At 37.4% G+C, this 18,890-nt stretch overlaps 1 protein-coding gene across 6 annotated transcripts in view; it reads left to right on the forward strand.

The window, feature by feature from the left end:
* The window catches only part of CEP112 (centrosomal protein 112), a 270,371-nt gene that overhangs the window by 132,402 nt on the left and 119,079 nt on the right, over positions 1-18,890 (forward strand). For all 6 annotated transcript variants that reach the window (XM_039502349.1, XM_039502348.1, XM_039502352.1 and 3 more), the window contains one exon: positions 2,544-2,651. In XM_039502349.1, the coding sequence (XP_039358283.1) occupies positions 2,544-2,651 (108 nt within the window). The remainder of the gene's footprint in view (positions 1-2,543; positions 2,652-18,890) is intronic.

Genomic DNA, 18,890 nt, shown 5'->3' on the forward strand with positions numbered 1-18,890 from the left:
TAACCCAGAAAACTCAGATGTCAATTGCACATTCCTTCTTGACAGAGCAAATCGGTTTATGCGTTGCCTTTATTAAGCATATAGCACAATTTTCTCTATAATGAGTATTTCAAGGCTATTGTTTTTCAGCTAAGACATATCAAACCATGTTGTAAATGTTGATAGCATGTGGCAGTCATGCCTTCTAAACTTCTAAGATTTCAAGCAGTTCAGAATATAGGGACTGTTCCTGAGAGGTACTGAACTCTTCAAACTTTCATTGACTTCAGTGAGGCTTGCAGGTTATGAACCTCTTGGGGTCAAGTTCATAAAGAGCAAATGATAATGTAAGACATTGTAGGAAACTATGCTACACTGACTAAGCTTCAAGTAGTACTTCAGAGAAACAATACTGAAGCTCTCTTTTCACCCGTCCTTTCTCATTTCCCCTCCACACATGCACCCAATTCTCAAATAAGCTACATATGTTCTTCTGAAGACACAGTGATATAATTTTGGAGCAAATGCCATTGCTTTCTCCTAGTTGGATAGAGCATAGAATGACCTACCGACATCATAAAATGGAATCTTTAGTAACTATAGCAACACTGGACTCTGAACTTCACTGCAAATATTAAACTTCTGAAATCCTCTTTTCATTGTAATGTTAATTAAGGAAGTAACAAATGGAGTGGGGTCTGGCATTATCAGTTAGTATAATTGATATTTGGTTTATTTATTCATGTAATTTATGACTTTGAGAAATTACTTGCCATCTGCTTCTTATTTTTCAATAAGCTCATGATTATTAAGTCATCTGATGTCCATTAGATGGGCGACTGAAACAATTTCAACTTTAAGCTCAGTTTTGTGTTTTTCCAGGTCTAGGTGGCTGTCCTGTGACAAAACTTCATTTATTGGTGTTTATGTGGGTATAAATATAACTGATGTTTTCATACATGCTGCTTCGAGCATTAGCCAATTGATTTTAATAGCATACACTGCATGCTACATCAAAGACAAAGGGAGAAAAATCAGACTGGTTTATAGAAGTCTAGATTAAAAGCACTGTATACACATCACTCACAAAAGAAAAGTATTTACAAAGCCAAATAGTAACTGCCAAAATATGAATAAACAGAATATGTGACGATATTTTGGCTCTAGTATTTGTTGGGATTGGCAAATGAGAATCAGAAAGCCTCATTGCACTTATGGCCAATATGCATACTCTGTGCTAGAGATTAAATAACAGAAACATATTGTTTTATTTGTAGAGTTTATATAATATATTACTTTATTTGTATACATTTTCTGTGTAAATTTTTAGAACATTTTCATTATTAAAAAGATGATTCTTTTAATATTTTGGACTTTATTTTGCTTTAGTTTTTCATTTTTGTAAAGTGTAGTTGGGGAAAACTGAGGGGCCTCCCTTTCTTTGATGTATGAGATGGGGAAATAATGGGCTACAAGGATGGGTCTAAACTGGATTGGGAGGAGAGAGAAGGTGATGAGGTCCCTCTTTTAAGGGCTTACTTGGGGGGGACACAGAAGAGAGGCATTGCTGTTTGTGCGCCGCCTGCAGCTCCGTGACCTCCCTCAGTGCCGCAGTTCGTCCCCTTCCTATATCTGGAAAAACAATTCCTGGCCATGCATCTTTCCCTTTACTTGAGATAACTTAATTAAAATGGCTTCCCCTTAGTTAGTGATTACTTTCCTCCTCCTTATCTGGCTTAGAAGTGGCATTTGAGCCCATTGGCAAATACATCTATGGGCACTGCTGTAGGCCAAATAGGAATTTTAGCTTAGGGTACAGAAATGCATTGTTTTTCTTCTTCTGGTATTGCTGATGGACTTGCAGCAGAAAGTGGATTCCTTATAGCTATATTCCCCTTCCCTCTTCTGCCCCCTTTAGGGAGGTACTGCTACTTAGGTTGGGAACTAGATCTAAAAGGAATTGATGGGTAAGAAGCGAGGTGTCGTATTGTATGTACATAAACCCTTGGAACTGTGACACAGAACTGATGATTGTGCTTTTGATACAAAAGCCTTTGTTAACTAAGTTATGAAATTGCTTCCTTGATACCATGTAGGGGAATCTGTGTGACTCGTTATTCATACGCAATGACTGTTTTCAGAGAACTTGCTGCTCCTTTAAGGTTCTTTACTGATTTTAAGATAAATTTATTTTAAATGTATAGATTGTGCCACCAACTCAGAGCATTACTTCCACTAAATTTCAACAAGCAGTATATTTTTAAAAAAAGTATTTTTAGTCTTGTGTATATAATATTCAGTTGATTTTTGTGGGATGTAACAACTATTGAATGAAAAATAAGAGCTTGCATGCTAATCAGAAACAGGTGATATAGGTGACATATTTGTGTAACTAACTAATGATCCTCAACATACTGATATGTTCATTTCCTTACAAATGGAGATTTTTTATTATTGACTTTTATCTTCAGGTCTTTGATTAGCCATCATCTATCAAAAATGTGTCAAAATGTGTTTAAAGCTATACATTTAAAAACTAAATATTCCCTTTGTTTACCTTGTAGATGGAAAAGGTGGAATCAGATCTAAGCAGATCAAAATCTCTCCGTGAAAAGCAGTCAAAAGAATTCTCTTGGCAGTTGGAAGAACTCAAACAAAGATATGAGCAACAGGTCAGTCTGCCATTTTTATTTGGTGAGACAAGGTGGGTGAGATAATATTTTTTTATTGGACCAACTAGTGTTGGTGAAAGAGACAAGCTTTTGAGCTACAAATACCTGAAGAAAGCATGTCTCTTTCACCAACAAAAGTTAGTCCAGTAAAAGATATTATCTCACCCACTTTGTCTCTCCAATATCCTGGGACCAACACAGGTAAATTTTTATTTGGTGGTATTTGTCTTTTCAGTGTAGTCAGTTCCAGCATCCAGCCTAGTCTTGGTCTGACTCACTCATTATGTTGGCATTCTTTCCTTTCTGTCAAAGCTGGCTATTCTGTTTGCAAAGCCATGAATTAAATACAAAAGCTCCTTGTTTCCTCTACATCTGCTTTGCTATCTCTGGGCACTGACTATTTCCTAAAGAATTCCTAGCCCTACAAAAATAAAAAATGCATTTATAAAAAATAAAATGGCTTGACTGCCTCTGTCTATTTTTTTCTCATATTAAAAAAATTAGATAATTTAGTTTTAGTCTGTTCTTGTTTTTAATATTTTAATTCATTTTTGGCACAAACTATGTTTTTAGAAAAGATTCTTATTTAAGTGGTTTTGATAGATTATCATTTTAAAGATGTAATAAGCTTTTTCAGTGCTTAATTTTGATAGGCAGTTACAGTAGTTCTCTGGCTTACAGGATGCAATAGCTTGCTTCTGCTTATTGTAGGAAGCTTCTTATATTTCTGTTCCTTTCCCTTTCACAACTATTATGGCTCTTCAGTAACACCTTTTGGGGGCTGAGAGGATTGAGCCATTTTATGGGCTGCAGCAGCATTATTATCTTCTAAATAAAGGACTTCTTTCTGATTTACAGCAATGATACGATAGCTCCATAAGCTGCAGGTAATCCATTAGCTAGATTTTTGGGCAAATACATGTTTGTATTTCCATGAGGGAAACCTAGATTCAGTTCCCTGCCCAGATTTATGTCTAGGCTACCATGAGCAGGAAGTATTGCAGAGGGAACACATTCAGCCCTTGGAAGTGTGGGAAGAGACCTCCCTGTCTTAACCAGGAGATCTTCAATTATCTAAAAATCAAAAAAGAGTCCTACAAAAAGTGGAAACTAGGTCAATTACAAAGGATGAATATAAAGAACTAACACAAGTCTGTAGGGACAAAATTGGAAAGGCCAAGGCAGAAAACGAGATCAAACTAGCTAGAGACATAAAGGGTAACAAGAAAACATTTTACAAGTATATTAGAAGCAAGAGGAAGACCAAGGACAGGGTAGGCCCGTTACTCAATAGTGGGGGTGGGAAATAATAACAGAAAATGTGGAAATGGCAGAGGTGCTTAATGACCTCTTTGTTTCAGTTTTCACCAAGAAGATTGGTGGTGATCGGACGTCTAACATAGTGAATACCAGTGAAAATGAGGTGGGATCAGAAGAGGCTAAAATAGGGAAAGAACAAGTTAAAAATTACTTAGACAAATTAGATGTCTTCAAGTCACCAGGGCCTCATGAAATGCATCCTAGAATACTCAAGGAGCTGACTGACGAGATATCTGAGCAATTAGTGATTATCTTTGAAAAGTCATGGAAGACTGGAGAGATTCCAGATGACTGGAAAAGGGCAAATATAGTGCCAATCTATAAAAAGGGAAATAAGCACAAGCCGGGAAATTACAGACCAGCTTAACTTCTGCACCTGGAAATATAATGGGACAAATAATTTAGCAATCAACTTGCAAACATCTAGAAGATAATAAGGTGATAAGTGACAGCACGGATTTGTCAAAAACAAATAGTATCAAACCACCTTGATAGCTTTCTTTGACAGGGTAACAAACCTTGTGGATAGGCGGGAAGCGGTAAACGTGGTATATCTTGACTTTAGTAAAGCTTTTGATACTGTCTTGCATGACCACCTTATAAACAAACTAAGGACATGCAACCTAGATGGAGCTACTATACAGTGGGTGCAAAACTGATTGGAAAACTGTTCCCAGAAAGTAGTTATCAGTGGTTCACAGTCATGCTGGAAGGACATAACGAGTGGGGTCCCACAGGGATCAGTTCTGGGTCCGGTTCTGTTCAATATCTTCATCAATAATTTAGATAATGGCATAGAGAATACATGTATAAAGTTTGCAGACAATACCAAGCTGGGAGGGGGTTGCAAGTGCTTTGGAGGATAGGATTAAAATTCAAAATGATCTGGACAAACTGGAGAAATGGTCTGAAGTAAATAGGATGACATTCAATAAGGACAAATGCAAAGTACTCCACATAGGAAGGAACAATCAGTTGCACCCATACAAAATGGGAAATGACTACCTAGGAAGGAGTACTCCGGAAAGGGATCTGGGGGTCATAGTGGACCATAAGCTAAATGAGAGTCAACAGTGTAACACTGTTGCAAAGAAAGCGAACATCCTTCTGGGATGTATTAGCAGGAGTAAGCAAGACATGAGAATTCTTCTGCTTTACTCCGTGCTGATTAGGCCTCAACTGGAGTATTGTGTCCAGTTCTGGGTGCTACATTTCAGGAAGGATGTGGACAAATTGGAGAGAATCCAGAGAAGGGTGACAAAAATGATTTAAGGTCTAGAAAACATGATGTATGAGGGAAAATTGAAAACATTGGGTTTGTTTAGTCTGGAAAAGAGAAGACAGAGACGGGACATGATAATAGTTTTCAAGTACGTAAAAGGTTATTACAAGGGGGGCGGGGAGAAAAATTGTTTCTCTTAACCTCTGAGGTTAGGACAAGAGGCAATGGGCTTAAACTGCAACAAGGGAGGTTTAGATTGGATATTAGGAAAAGCTTCTTAACTGTCAAGGTGGTTAAACACTGGAATAAATTGCCTAGGGAGGTTGTGGAATCTCCATCATTGGGGATTTTTAAGAGCAGGTTAGACAAACACGTGTCAGGAATGGTCTAGATAATACTTAGTCCTGCCGTGAGTTCAGGGGACTGGACTAGATGACCTCTCAAGGTCTCTTCCAGTGCTATGATTCTATGATATTTGGATTGCCTCACTATATCTAGAAGGGTCTCTGGGTTGAGCAGTTAAGGGATGGGATAGCTTCACTGGGTCCTGAAAGAGGGTCCTGTCCAGAGCTTGGGTGGAACAATAATGCTTGTGATATGTAACTTTGAAGGTAAATTGAATTAAAGAGACTAGATGGTTTCAAATCAGAGTCTGACACATCCTCACACAGAATTGTCATGGCTACCAGTCCTGATGTCACTATGTATACTGTGAAGGGTTTGACTGACACATAATGTAACTATAGTAACATGTAGGTATTAAGGCTTTATATTGTCACATTGGAACAATTATAGCTATAAATACCTATGAGTCTCTCATTTTTATTTTACCAAATATTCACAAACAGTAAGGGTTCCACTTTGTTTTTTAATTCCAAAGTTGGACTCCTGTGTGTACAGAGCCCATCAATAAGAGCATAGTTATGATTCCTGTCCATCACAATTAAGTTAAAGCTACCTGTAGTAAATGGATAGAGAGCACTGATATGTTTATCCTATTGCTAGTAGAGCATGGGAATAAGTTTTTGTTTCTTACACATGGAAAGACCATTGCAGAGGTTACTTGCATTAGTGGCTTAGTGATCTGGTGGTTAAGGAGATTACATAAATAAATAAGATAGCAAGAAAGTTGCATGCACCAAAGCCTAGGGATGGAGTAAATTAGTGTATATAGACTAAGATGAAACTCTGTACAGCAGCAACCAGGCTATGTGTAGTAAATCAACATCTTCAGGAGCACAAGAAGTAGCAGATCATTTTTCTCACAAAAGTAAAGAAGATTGTGTTGTATTGTCAGACTGAATTGCTTTAGTCCAAGGTCATGTTTGAATTCAAGCTTTGTTGTTATGTGGTAGTTTGACATACTGAAATAATCTGGATGCCTTATCTAATTTTGCAGTTATGATTAGATAGTTATTGCTGCTGTGCTCCATCTATAGTATGGTCGTCTTGGGAGTGAAGCCTTTACCTCATCTTGGTAACTGTTTAAGGTACATACTTTGCCTTTTGTAAGATGAACTAACATGAGGTTTCCGGGCCCACTGATAAAGTTGGGTGGCAAAGGACATTTGGTCTGCTGACTTTAAATGACTACTTTTATCTTATGACAAAGTTCTAAGTCAACTTTAAGAACAGTCTGAAGATCTTAAAAACCTTGATCTAAAAGTCAAAACAAAATCCCGAAGCTCTGTGTTTCCCAGTTGAAATGGTTTCGTTATTAACTAGCATGAAAATTATTTTTACTACTTCGCCTTTATAGGCCAAGAGAGTATGTCATAAAAACAGGGAGGGAGTGTTATACCATGTTACTTGAAGTCTGTGATCACTTTCTGTCTTTAACTAGCTGTGTGATGTTGCTGGGTGCTGCTTGAACAGTTGTCACATTTGACTCTAGAGTGAGTTGCAGTTCAGTGGTTGACGAAGTGCTTTCTGAGGTGATATGATGGTTTTGGAACTAATCCTGCATTACTTAGTGTGGTGGTTTCTTCAAGTAAAGAGCACTGTGCTCAGCAGTAAGTGTTTAATGGGCTGGGTCCTTTGTTTATAAGCACCTGGGGATGGAAAGCAATATTTAAATATCAGATCATAAGACCATTAATCTTGGGGAAAAGAACAGAGATCTTTCATAGTGGGTACCCCATTTTTTTTTTACTATTTTCATTATTTAGCCTAACACTGGTTGTGTGACATCTTGGTAAAAGGCAACATTAATTTCCTCAGTAGTAATATTGCAGACCTCAGTTAATCTTGCTTTCATACTGGCTTAGCAATCAGATTGTTAATTAATCATTTACTAATTTAAATTGTTCTTTAGATTCCATTTTAAAGCTCATATTAAAATGGGGGGAATTAGTTCATAATCCTATACGTGGATTCTGATATGCTAGTGTTAGTAAATTGCTCTTCAATAAAGTAGCTCAGAAATGCCAAAGACAGTTGAAATTTTTTTTTAAATCAACATTTTGGGGCAGATTCTATTTTCATCCACAGCTCTGCTCGTCACAGTAATGGAGTAGGGTCCAAAGGAGGTTTTAAGCCCCCTGTTGTTTCTCGCCACCTTTGCAATCTGTCCAAGGGGCCTATCTGTAAATGAGGGAAGTGTGAGGGACTAACTGCTCCATCTTATGCTCAGCCAAGAATAACTATGCTCTCTTCTCCCAACATCCTCCTTACATCAGATGTGATTGCTACAGGTGTTTGGTATAGATCCTTTCCAGTAGATCTGCTCAACCAGGACATGAATATTCTTTGGAGATGGTTTCAGCAATTATAATGACCTCTTTACAGCATCATCGCGACATAAAGGAGCTGGAGAAACTTTTTGCATTTTAGATGTGGGGATAGATGCTTCTTAGCATGTGGCCTTTCAGAACATTGTGCTTAGCTAAAATTGGTGCAGTTTTCTTTTACACTTTGTTCTTATCAGTTTAGTGTCGCATGCCTGGTGAACTCTGCCATATGTAATTCTCCAGACTCCCCCTGTGCATGGTTCTTAAAAGTTGCAAGAAAAATATGCATTTAATGCTCACACAGATTGTGTTTCCATAGCTTTAAGAACGTAATCTGTAGTACTGTATGCTAATTTGCAGTTTGCCAAAAGTTAAACTGATGTTACCATATTACTGCTACTTGAGACCAATGGTAATTTTTTCTCCTGATGTACACGGTTGGAAATACCAAAGGCGTAAATATGCTTCACTGACAAATCCTTGACTGTTTTTGTCAGACTTCAAAGGAAAACAGTAATTCTTAAAAATGTCATGGTTTGAAAAACCAGTGAGCAATTTCTTATCTTGTACCTTGATGCTTCCAATATTCAGGGCTTTTGGATACCTGGGTCACAAAAGTAAAAACTCAAGTTAAAAGAAGAAAAACTTACAAGAAGTAAGCTCGGTATTTAAAACTATTTTCTAGTTAATCTTTTAAATGATTTTCTGTAGCAATACCGGTATTGGGGTAAACACCAAGTTGAATATTATCCTCTAGGAGGATGTCTTGTATTGTTTCATTTTGTTTTGGCTCACTACTACTTTTGTTATATCAAAAGAACATCTATGTTTTATGTAACATCACTGAAACCTAAGGAAAGAGTAGTAAGCATCAAGCTACTAGAACATCAGTAGAATATTCAAACGTATCATTTTTATCCCCTACTAGCTTTCTCTGTTGTATCTGTTCAGATTTCACTTAAAGATTCTTTAAAACCACGCAAACATGAAAAATTGGTGATCTCTACCATAGATTGTGATAATTTGTCATTAGATACTACGTTCTTTTTGTGTTGTCCTTTCTGCTAATAATACAAGGCTACTTCTATGTGGTTATTTTGTATCGAGAACTCTGTTCTTTCAGACCCTTTAAAATTTCCTTTTAATGGTGCCAACTTTTCGCTCCTCTGTGTTATTCTTTATTTAGAGTCAGGAGAGATTCTGTACCATTTTTCAAAGCAGCCTTCCCCTTGCCTTGTTTTATTGGACATATATTTTTGTCATTGTTTCGGAATTAATAGCTATATTTCCAAATATTGATTAAAGTTGACTGTTTGTTTGAGCAATAAGATACAAGATTATAGCATGCCTCGGGTCATATAATAAGATAACAGGCCAAAGTCTGAATAACTTAAGTATCTGAAAAATGAAATAATTGCTTTGAAATGTTGTGCCTCGAGTGTCTGATTGCTATTGTGAAATGGAATTGACACATAAAAAGAAAAAAATACATTTTAACTCTCCAGCAACTTGAGCACATAGGGCCTGGTCTTGCAACCTTATCTTAAATGAGTAGTTGTTCTTACTTCTACAAGTAATCCCATTGATTATTGATTTAAAAAAGACTAGTACTGTGAGTAAGGACAACACAAATGCTTAAAGATTACAGGATCTGCCTCTTATAATAAATAATAATAATAATAATTGGAGATATACCAATCTCCTAGAACTGGAAGGGACCTTGAAAGGTCATTGAGTCCAGCCCCCTGCCTTCACTAGCAGGACCAATTTTTGTCCCAGATCCCTAAGTCGCCTCCTCAAGGATTGAACTCACAACCCTGGGTTTAGCAGGCCAATGCTCAAACCATTGAGCTATCTCTCCCCCCATTATTCAGCCTCAAGCCCTCTTATTGAGGCTTGAGGCTGAAAGCCCAGTTTTTCCTGCATACGGGATATGCTAGTATCTCCTAGAATTTGCATACTCTGGCGTTTTTAATTTTGCTTACAAAAGAAAGGTTTCCAATTTTGGCATGATTAATTCTTTTTTTTTTATTTGGAATATAATTTGTAGTCATTTAAAAATAATACTTGCATGTTTTATTTAATTTTTAATTCACTTTAATGTACTTAAAATTAATAAAGAATTTAGGAGAAATCCTAGGAACCTGCAGTGTTTAGTCTCAGCCACACATAGTTCTTGATTTCAGCTTCAGCTGATTCACAGTGTCACTCTCTTTTGAAGTATCTGCTGAGGGAATTCTCAGTAGAGAGAAATTGGTGTTTTTTAAAGAAATATACTTTAGCTCAGCTTTGTTCTACTTACAGCTGGTGGATTTGAAAGTACAGTATATTAATTCCCCCCCTCCCCCCCAGTTCCTATCTGCTGGGAGCAGCTGTCATGGGTACTTCAAAGGCACCGGACACCACAGAGAAGACCACAGCCTTTCCTGCCTTTGAAATGGTTTTAGTGTCTATGGTCAGGCTTCAATGGACCTTCAGCACAGGAAAGAAGCTTTTTTTAAAAAAAAAAATAAAAAAAAAATAAAAATAAAGCGTATTTAACTACCTGTTAATTGTCTTTGCTGAAAGCATCTCCAGTATGAGCCACAGATACTTGAAAGCAGACACACCCAAACTTTACAGCAGCAAGGGCTATGTAGCTAACTTGCCAGAAAACCTGAGGACCATGCCTAATCTTCATAACTTTTGGCAAAAAACAGATGCAATGTAAAATTAGCTCGTACTTGTATCTTTATTGATAGTTTTAAATTACATTGCTTCACTGTCTCTTCATTTAAAGAATAATTTCCCCTTTAATTTTACCCCAGGATTTTACACCTCTCAAAAGATTTCTCTCAATTTAGATAATAATGAAAATAAAAAATAGGTAAAAAAAAAAAAATTTCCCCTTTGTCAGATCTGTGGAGGCTCTAAATTATTATTTCATGTTGTGGATTTGCTTCTCCCAGATCAAAATTTCTTGTAAGTTTTCTTATCTTATCTATGTCTTCCCACTCCAGTGTATTTTCCAGCTAGTTTTCTGAATTTTACATAGACCCACATACTGTAGTCTTTCGCACTTCAGTCTATCATATTTTAATTAACTGCCACATCATAAACGCAGTGCATATAGGGTGAAACTTACTCCTGTGCAGAGAAACAACTCAAGTTACCATTTACGTCCCACTGTTCCTCAAAATAGGCCTTAAGTGGTGCAGAGGCATTGTGCACAGGTGCAACTTTCACTCATAGACTTTATATAGAGCAGAGTTTCACAACTGTGGTGCATGGGCCTCTGCTAGTCCATGGAACACTTACTGGTGGTCCTTGGAGATATTGTTGGTCCCCAACTCCTTTTTTCCAGTTGTTAAATTACAATACTAGAAACTGACTATATTAGATACTTTTTACTTTTCAATGTAAGAAATTGTTTAATTATTGTAGTTGCCAACTGGATGTTATGTGATTTGTTTCATGGACTTTTTTTCTCCCATTCACAATCTTTCTTTTAAAATGTGGACCATACTGTGAAAAAGTTTTGAGAAGTGTTGCCATAGTGAAATTGAGTCATTTGCACATTTATGGACATCTTCTGCATGGTTAGTTTGAACAGTATTTGGTTTTTTCTTTTTTCTTTTTTTTTTTTTAAACTGATCTGGAACCATTCTATAATGGTAAGAGTTTCACACTTATGTAGTAAACTGGAAAGCAAGAAAAAGTATTATCTGATTGTTAAAGAATCTCTTCATATTTCAGGAAATCCTTTCATGCTCTTTTATTGTTGGTTTCCGACTTCTATAGAACTTTTGAAGGAATAATTAGAATTGTCTTTTTGTTCTATTTAGTCAAACAGGAAAGAAACAGGACATCTTGATGAAAGCTTTGCTGTATAATTGTGTGTGTGTGCATGCACACATGTACCCAAGTAGCATGTTCAAGATGACATCTGTAAAAGAATTCTGCCAGCCCATGAACATTCTTTACTTTAAAATGTGCAGAAAGTCAAAGGAGTAGGTTGAGGTTAAATAAATGAGGTGCATTCTCTCACTAAAAGGCATGACATTAACTTGCATAAGTTAGTTAAACTAGAGAAAGGGATGCAGAGAAGTTCTGAATTAGTGAGTAAAAAGGAGTTTAAAAAAGTGTCAGTGCATATGCGTTATGATAGTCTTTAATTACATGGTCACATACTATTTTTTCCACAGGAACCCTGCCTCATTCAGTGCACAGGATGGACAGTGCCAATTTAATGAGCAGCTTTTCAATATTTTGTTTTCTCCTGACTGTTCAATGTGTGACCCTAGGCCTTATTTACTACAAATTATTAACAGCCTACTCTGAAGACAGAATTATTAATTTCCTCATAAGCTTTTGTATGGTACTCATCACTACAGTATCTGAATGCTTCACAACAGGCCTGTCAAGTTGATGAAGTTACAAGAGATTACAGTCAAATGTTTCTGCTAATTTGGGGAGTACAGTTTGAGATGACTAGGACCAGATTTTTAGAGTACTTCACATTATATAGCACTCATATATTCAAGAATAGCTCCCGATGACTTTAGTTGCAGCTGCGAGAGGAGCAGAAGAGCCTGCCCAAAAGTGGGGGGGCCGAGGGCCCCCAGTCCCTCTATGGCCCCACCCCGTCTGCCTGGCTGCTGGCCAACCTGGAAGCCAGAGCGGGCCAGGAACCACCCACCCTCCACCTGCCTGGGGTGAGGGGACTGAGAGCAGCCTTGGCCTGTGTCCCCGCCCTTTAAGTCCCCCATCCAGGGCAGGTGGTGGGTCCGCAGCTCCCCACAGCTGCCTGTGCGGCTCTTACCCTGACGGGGCTCCAGCTGGGGGATGAGGCCTCAGAGCCACAGCCTGGGCATGGTAAGAGCTGCGCGGCCAGACAGCTGTGAGGAGCCACAGACACTCCATCTGCCCAGGGCGGCGGGGCCGGGGGGAGCAGGGACATGGGCCGGGGGCTGCTCTTGGTCTCCCCCACCCCGAGCAGGTGGAGGGTCTGTGGCATGACACCCCTCTGAACATGTAATTAAAGACTGTATCATCATGCATATGTTCAAGGGGGATGCTAATTAAATTTGCACAGGCAACCTTAAGTCAGACATTTCCTAACTTTTGAGGGCTTGACTTTGCAACCTTAATAATGTTCTTTTAATGTATTTTTTGTTTGTAATATACATAATTTATACTATATTATGTGTGAATGTGCATGTAAAAATAATGTGGTGGGAAAGCAAATGGTAAATAAATGTATCATATGCCTATGACTGCATCAACTGCCTACTAATGTATCTATCTGGGACTTCACTATAAACCTGGAAGGGGCTGAATTAGCTATAATATCATGACTTTTTATGTATAGAAAAGCTATTTTAGTTAAATCCTGAAAGTGTTTTATACTTTCTAGTTATAGTTTTTCCCTTCTCTCTCTATTATTAATAATAATATATTATACCTAGCTCTTATACAGTGATTTTCATTTAAGCTCTTTACGGTTGGTTTCCTGGGCACTATAGCACCTATCTATCTTACAGGCAGAGAGAGATGATGACAATTTTGCTGCAAAAAATGCAGTACTATGTGCTTGCATATTCAGAACATAAATTAAAATTTGTGTTATAAAATTAAAAACCAGACATGAACACTTTTGAAGAACGTTTATTGTAGAGGAATAAGTGTGAAGAAGAGTAAACAGAGGTGGAGAGAGAGAGGTAACCATTAGTTTACATTACTTACTTGCTGTTCCTCTGACAGCTTATGCAGGAAGAGGAATGTGCTCAAGAAAATCTGAAAAATAAAAAGAGAATTCAGAGCAATTTTTAATTTAATTCAAAATTATATGTAGATTAAGGCTATTAAACACCATCTCCTCCACACACATACTCTATTGCCACAAGCTTCCCCTGACAATGTCATCTCTCTGGTATCTCTGTTGCAAGAGGAGGACTATCATGCATGCCACATAGGGCAGAATGGGGAGTTGGCTTGGACCGTGTGTGCCCACTGGGACCAACTGGATTGTATGTGCCCCTTGGCTGCTCTAATCAAATATAGATTTGTCTATTCATGTTTTTTGAAAAAAGCAGAACGAAAATCCAGGTTACTGAGCTCATTAACATACAATGCTAAACATAAAGCACAACGAACACTTCCTATTACAAATGGATATTCTTTATTAAGTAGTTGAGAAACATGCAAGCTAATGCTTTGCAAACTGAGACTGGTGGACCATGTCTTAGCAGATCCCTGAGATTTGTACTTCTATGTTCCAGGATGCATTTATCCAGTGCTAAGACTGGCAACACCATTTTTCCACTAGGTCATCATTGTGAACAGGTCTGACTATGCCTATTTATGTTGTTCCAGTATTAGGACTGAGCTGTTTTATGGACTAAATTGTACTTTATGCAGTAACATTGATTAACATGTGCTTTACATGAGTTGTATGTATTTAATTGGAATCCATTATTATGTAATACAGTAATTCCCAATTCCTTCAGGTGTTTACCTATGGTGTAACAAATGAGGAAAACCTTGGTGAAGGCCTCTTGGACACACAACCATTACTCCTGTGGCTTTGCAGTGGCTAAGCAGGCCTATATGTCCGTGAGTCACCAAAAGGATTTAAACACCCTCGGGATTTGCTGTCTGTTGTAGTACTATAATTTAGAGCAAGGCTGCAGGAAAAAGGTTTAAAGTCTGGGCACAAAAGACATGGCAGCTGTTTTTTAGATGAGTTCAAAATTAGACCTTATGATTTTCTACAGCATAGATTTTGCTCCCCCTCCTGAACTACGTTCTGCTCTTTGTTTCTTCTCCCTCATTTTTGAATGGTGTTCTATCCAGTCATGAGTGGGGAAAACATTGGCAAAGGCCTCTTTGAAATATGCTATCCTCCAAGCACACTAACATTTCAGTCCTTGTTTTCCTGTTATATGGTGGTGGTCTTTGGGGTTGGATTTGGCTGTGTTGGCTTGGTTATCTGGGATGTTGTCACTGTGTAATCAGCTTTGTTCCTTCCTCCTTATCTACAGAATACGAGCATTAAAGCATAGTTCAGTGCCTTACAAGGACTCAGTGAAAGAGTTAACAAAGACTTTCATTTTTTTCTTATCAGCAATAAGCTGCATAAATTTGCAGTTAATAAATTCATCCCGGAAACACAAACTTTCCCTTTAAGCCATGAATGACAGCTGTCCAGACTATATTCAGGAATAGTTTCTTCAAGACTAAATATCAGCTTTACACTTGGCCTCATAATATAGCTCAACTTCACAGACAGGACTAATAGACATTAAGTTAACATCATGCTAATGTATGAATATTAATAACTTAGATTCTAACATAGTAAAGCCAGTCCAATTCTCTCAGTGCTCTTGCAAGATCCCTAGCTCAGCCTCTAAACAAAGATAGTGCAAATGTGCATAGTAAGTTCAGTACAGCAGCATTCTAAGTACAGAGAGTTTCAATAAGTTAGTGTACAGTGTGTCAAAGGAAACAACTAGGATTTCTGTTCACAGACCGCATGGCTGCATTGGCTGTCATGGGGCAGCAGCAAACTGGGTTTGAGACAGAGGGTGTACGTGGCCTCTTTGAACTCTCAACACAGCATTATATTGATGTCATGTAACACAGGGAGAGACAGCTTCAATACCCAGGGCCTGACCAATACATTGGGGAATGAAAGCAGTTTTGGAAATTCACTCACCACAGGAGGACATCAAGGCAGGCAGGCAGAAGAGTATATTAAAAAACCTATAGCTGATTTTTGTAGGATCTTTGTGAATAAAAATGTGTCTCTTTAGCTGTTAGAGAGACAAGATGAGTGAGGTAATATCTTTTATTGGACTAACTTCTGTTGATGAAAGAGACAGGCATTGGAGCAGGTCTGGAAGAAGAACTCTCTGTAACTCGAATGCTTGTCTTTTTCACCATCAGAAGTTAGTCCAATAAAAGATATTACCTCACTCATCTTGTGTCTCTAATATCCTGGGACCAACATGTTTGCAACAACATTGCGTCTCTTTAGGTATACCATTTAACAAGGTGGCTTCAGCAGCCTAAATGTGGAATGAGGGGCAAATGGTTCTGTTCTGTGCGGTGGGCAACTGATGGCCTTCATGACAGCTCATGTACATACCCACACAGACTGTACGTGATGGTGTAGTGCAGTTCAGTTCATCTGAAGTGCACCTATACAGAACAGCTGATATTTTTTAGAGAATACCTCTACCTAGCAGTGGAAGCACAGGAAAACTGGGTAATGTTGATTAGACAGCTGGGCACTGCAGTAAAATGTCTGGTAAAACATGTAACAACTGTATGTTTGTGTTATACATGATGTATATGTGTGGTCATGGCAGGGCTGCTGTGTAATATATTCCAGAACCAACTGATATTTATTTATCATATGGTTCTATAATCATGCTTTTTTTTTTACTGCCTCATTTGCCTTCTGCGCACTAAGTTTATCTCCCCTCCTTATTCCTAACATTCCAAACAAGGATGACATGGTATTTACCAGAGGTGGCTTTTACTAAGTAAAATCATGGTTAATCCCAGTTTGAGGCATTTTCTATGTTAAAAATTGTTTAATTAATGTACACCACATTACATTTAGGTTTAGTTTAGTTCAAATTGTGGTTACATAAGGCAGTAGATTTGGAGATTAATTTGGGGTTGCAAAAAGCGAAAATGCAATGGGGTAATTCTAATATATGTAATATAATACTGAACATTGGAATGTCTGTATATCTTGCAGTTTGGTATTTTGTCAAGGAAGTTATTTGTGTCAGAACTCATTTCAGGTTTCAATGTTGTTTAAATATTAGATATTCTGCAAAACTATTATTGAATTGCTATATATTTCTCAGTAATTTTCATTAGGCTCTTATAATAATAATTTTATTTTCCCCAGTTTCCTGGTTTATACTGGGTTTAAACCAGTATTTACCAGTGCCCTGTCTGAAATTATTTTTTCCTGGGAAATTGCCAACCCTGATTCCTAATCTTTGAACAGTTTTAAAAGACCCTATGTTTATCTTTAAACTAATCTGCTACAAAAATGTAACTGTTTTCCCCCGCAAATGAAGAATTCTCCCCTCCACATATTCATATACATATCTCAACCAAAAATAGTTATACTAAGTGAGAGTCCGTGATGGGCATTATTCAGTCCTCCACCAGTGATGGGTTTAAAGTCCAATATCTGGCTTTTTTTTTTATTAAAAACATTGTATCATTAGAAAGATGAAATTCCTAGCTTTTTAGTGAAACACACAGCACTTGTTTCTAAGTCTACAAGGCAGAAAATATTAGAGTTTAAATAACATATATATTTTTTGCTATAGAACAGAAATGTTGTACTTTTGTTAAATCTTTTTATGGGTCCCTTTGGATCCCTGTACAATTGGAGTGATGGTAAGTAAGGAACTTGATTTACAAATTAAGGAATTAAAAAGAAACCCCCAATAAAATATTTTAAAAGTCTCTGAAACTTTTGTAAGATTGACTACAGAGCTTCTATGTGCTACATGCACACTACACAATTATGTAGTTTTGATGTAAAGACTTTGTCGTCATTAGTTTAGGATGACCTGTATAACTCGTTGTTGGATTCCCCAGCCCTACGAAATGCAATCATCTGAAATGCCTACTGATAAAATCTTTATAACACACCAAACCATCATGTATGTACCCACTCAGACTGTACATGTTTCTGTGAATATTTTATATAAATGAGTGTGGGTGTACATAAGGGTGTACAGCTTTTGAGATATTATCACACTTCATGTGTGTAGTGAAGCACATATATATTTAAAAAAATAGATTTTAAGAAAATCTCTATTTAGGTACCTAAATTAATGGTCTGTGTTTCAGAGGTGCGGGCTTTCACTACCACGACTGATGTCTGAGTCTGGCTCTGTCACAGACTACCTGTATGACCTTGTGCCTTTTTACATATTCAGTAATATGGGGATAATTATACTTACCTCAGGTAGCAGTTGTGAAGCTGAATTCTTCTATGTTTGTCGCCTATTGAGAACCTCATGGGAAACTCTACGGATGTGCCAAATACCATTAACTTCTAATTTTATTTTAGGGAGAGACAAGCTCACAATATTTTCATAAATAAAGTTAATATATTTACAATAGTTAGAAAAATCCTGTTTTATATATAGACAGATCATGATATACAGTATTTTTATTATTTCCTCAGTTGTGAACTGTTGATTTAAGTGAATTTTCATACTTCAATGTGAAATCTTTATTGTGACAGCAATAGGTTTTCAAAGAGGCACTTAGACATTTAACTTACTCCAATTCTGTCCCATTGTGGTTTTGAAAATCATTTTACAGTTCCCACTTATTCATGAGCTTAACTTTTCTGGGAAAAGCCTGAGTACAGTTTGAGTCGTCAAAGCAAAACCTGTGGAAGATCTTGTTTACACTAGAGATATTTTTTTTAAACATCCATCATTGGTAGTGGCAGTAGGAGCTCTGTGACTTCTGATTTCCAATGTATATAATGCTGACAGCCTGCTGGCTGCAGAGCATGTTTTCTACTCTAGAGCTTCTAAGCTTGTTGAGACCAGCTCACTTGAGTGAGTGCTAGCAGTTGTGGGAGTTTTTTCAAAATTGTCCCTAGTGTAGACAAAGGCCAAGAAACTACCTTTATTAGGCAAACTCTCCTCTTAAGAGACTGTACCACAATATCCCCAAATGTCATGAGTACAGTTCTCATCCACTGTATTAGACCACCTCTGATAAGTAGCAATGTTTGTCAATGCCCTGCATTGTTGCCTAAGATGGTCACATACTATTTTTAGGGTTAACAATAAATTTTTATTTCAGTGATTAATGGATGACTTGTCACAATTATTAATCTTTAGTAATAGGCTGGTACTTAAGAATTGCTTCCTTTTTTCTCTCTTCCCCTTCTCTGGCAAGTTGGGATAGGGAACTATTGTTAAATTTCAA

The sequence above is a fragment of the Mauremys reevesii genome, linkage group 15 (genome assembly GCF_016161935.1).
Source record: "Mauremys reevesii isolate NIE-2019 linkage group 15, ASM1616193v1, whole genome shotgun sequence".
Taxonomy (NCBI): Eukaryota; Metazoa; Chordata; order Testudines; family Geoemydidae; genus Mauremys; species Mauremys reevesii.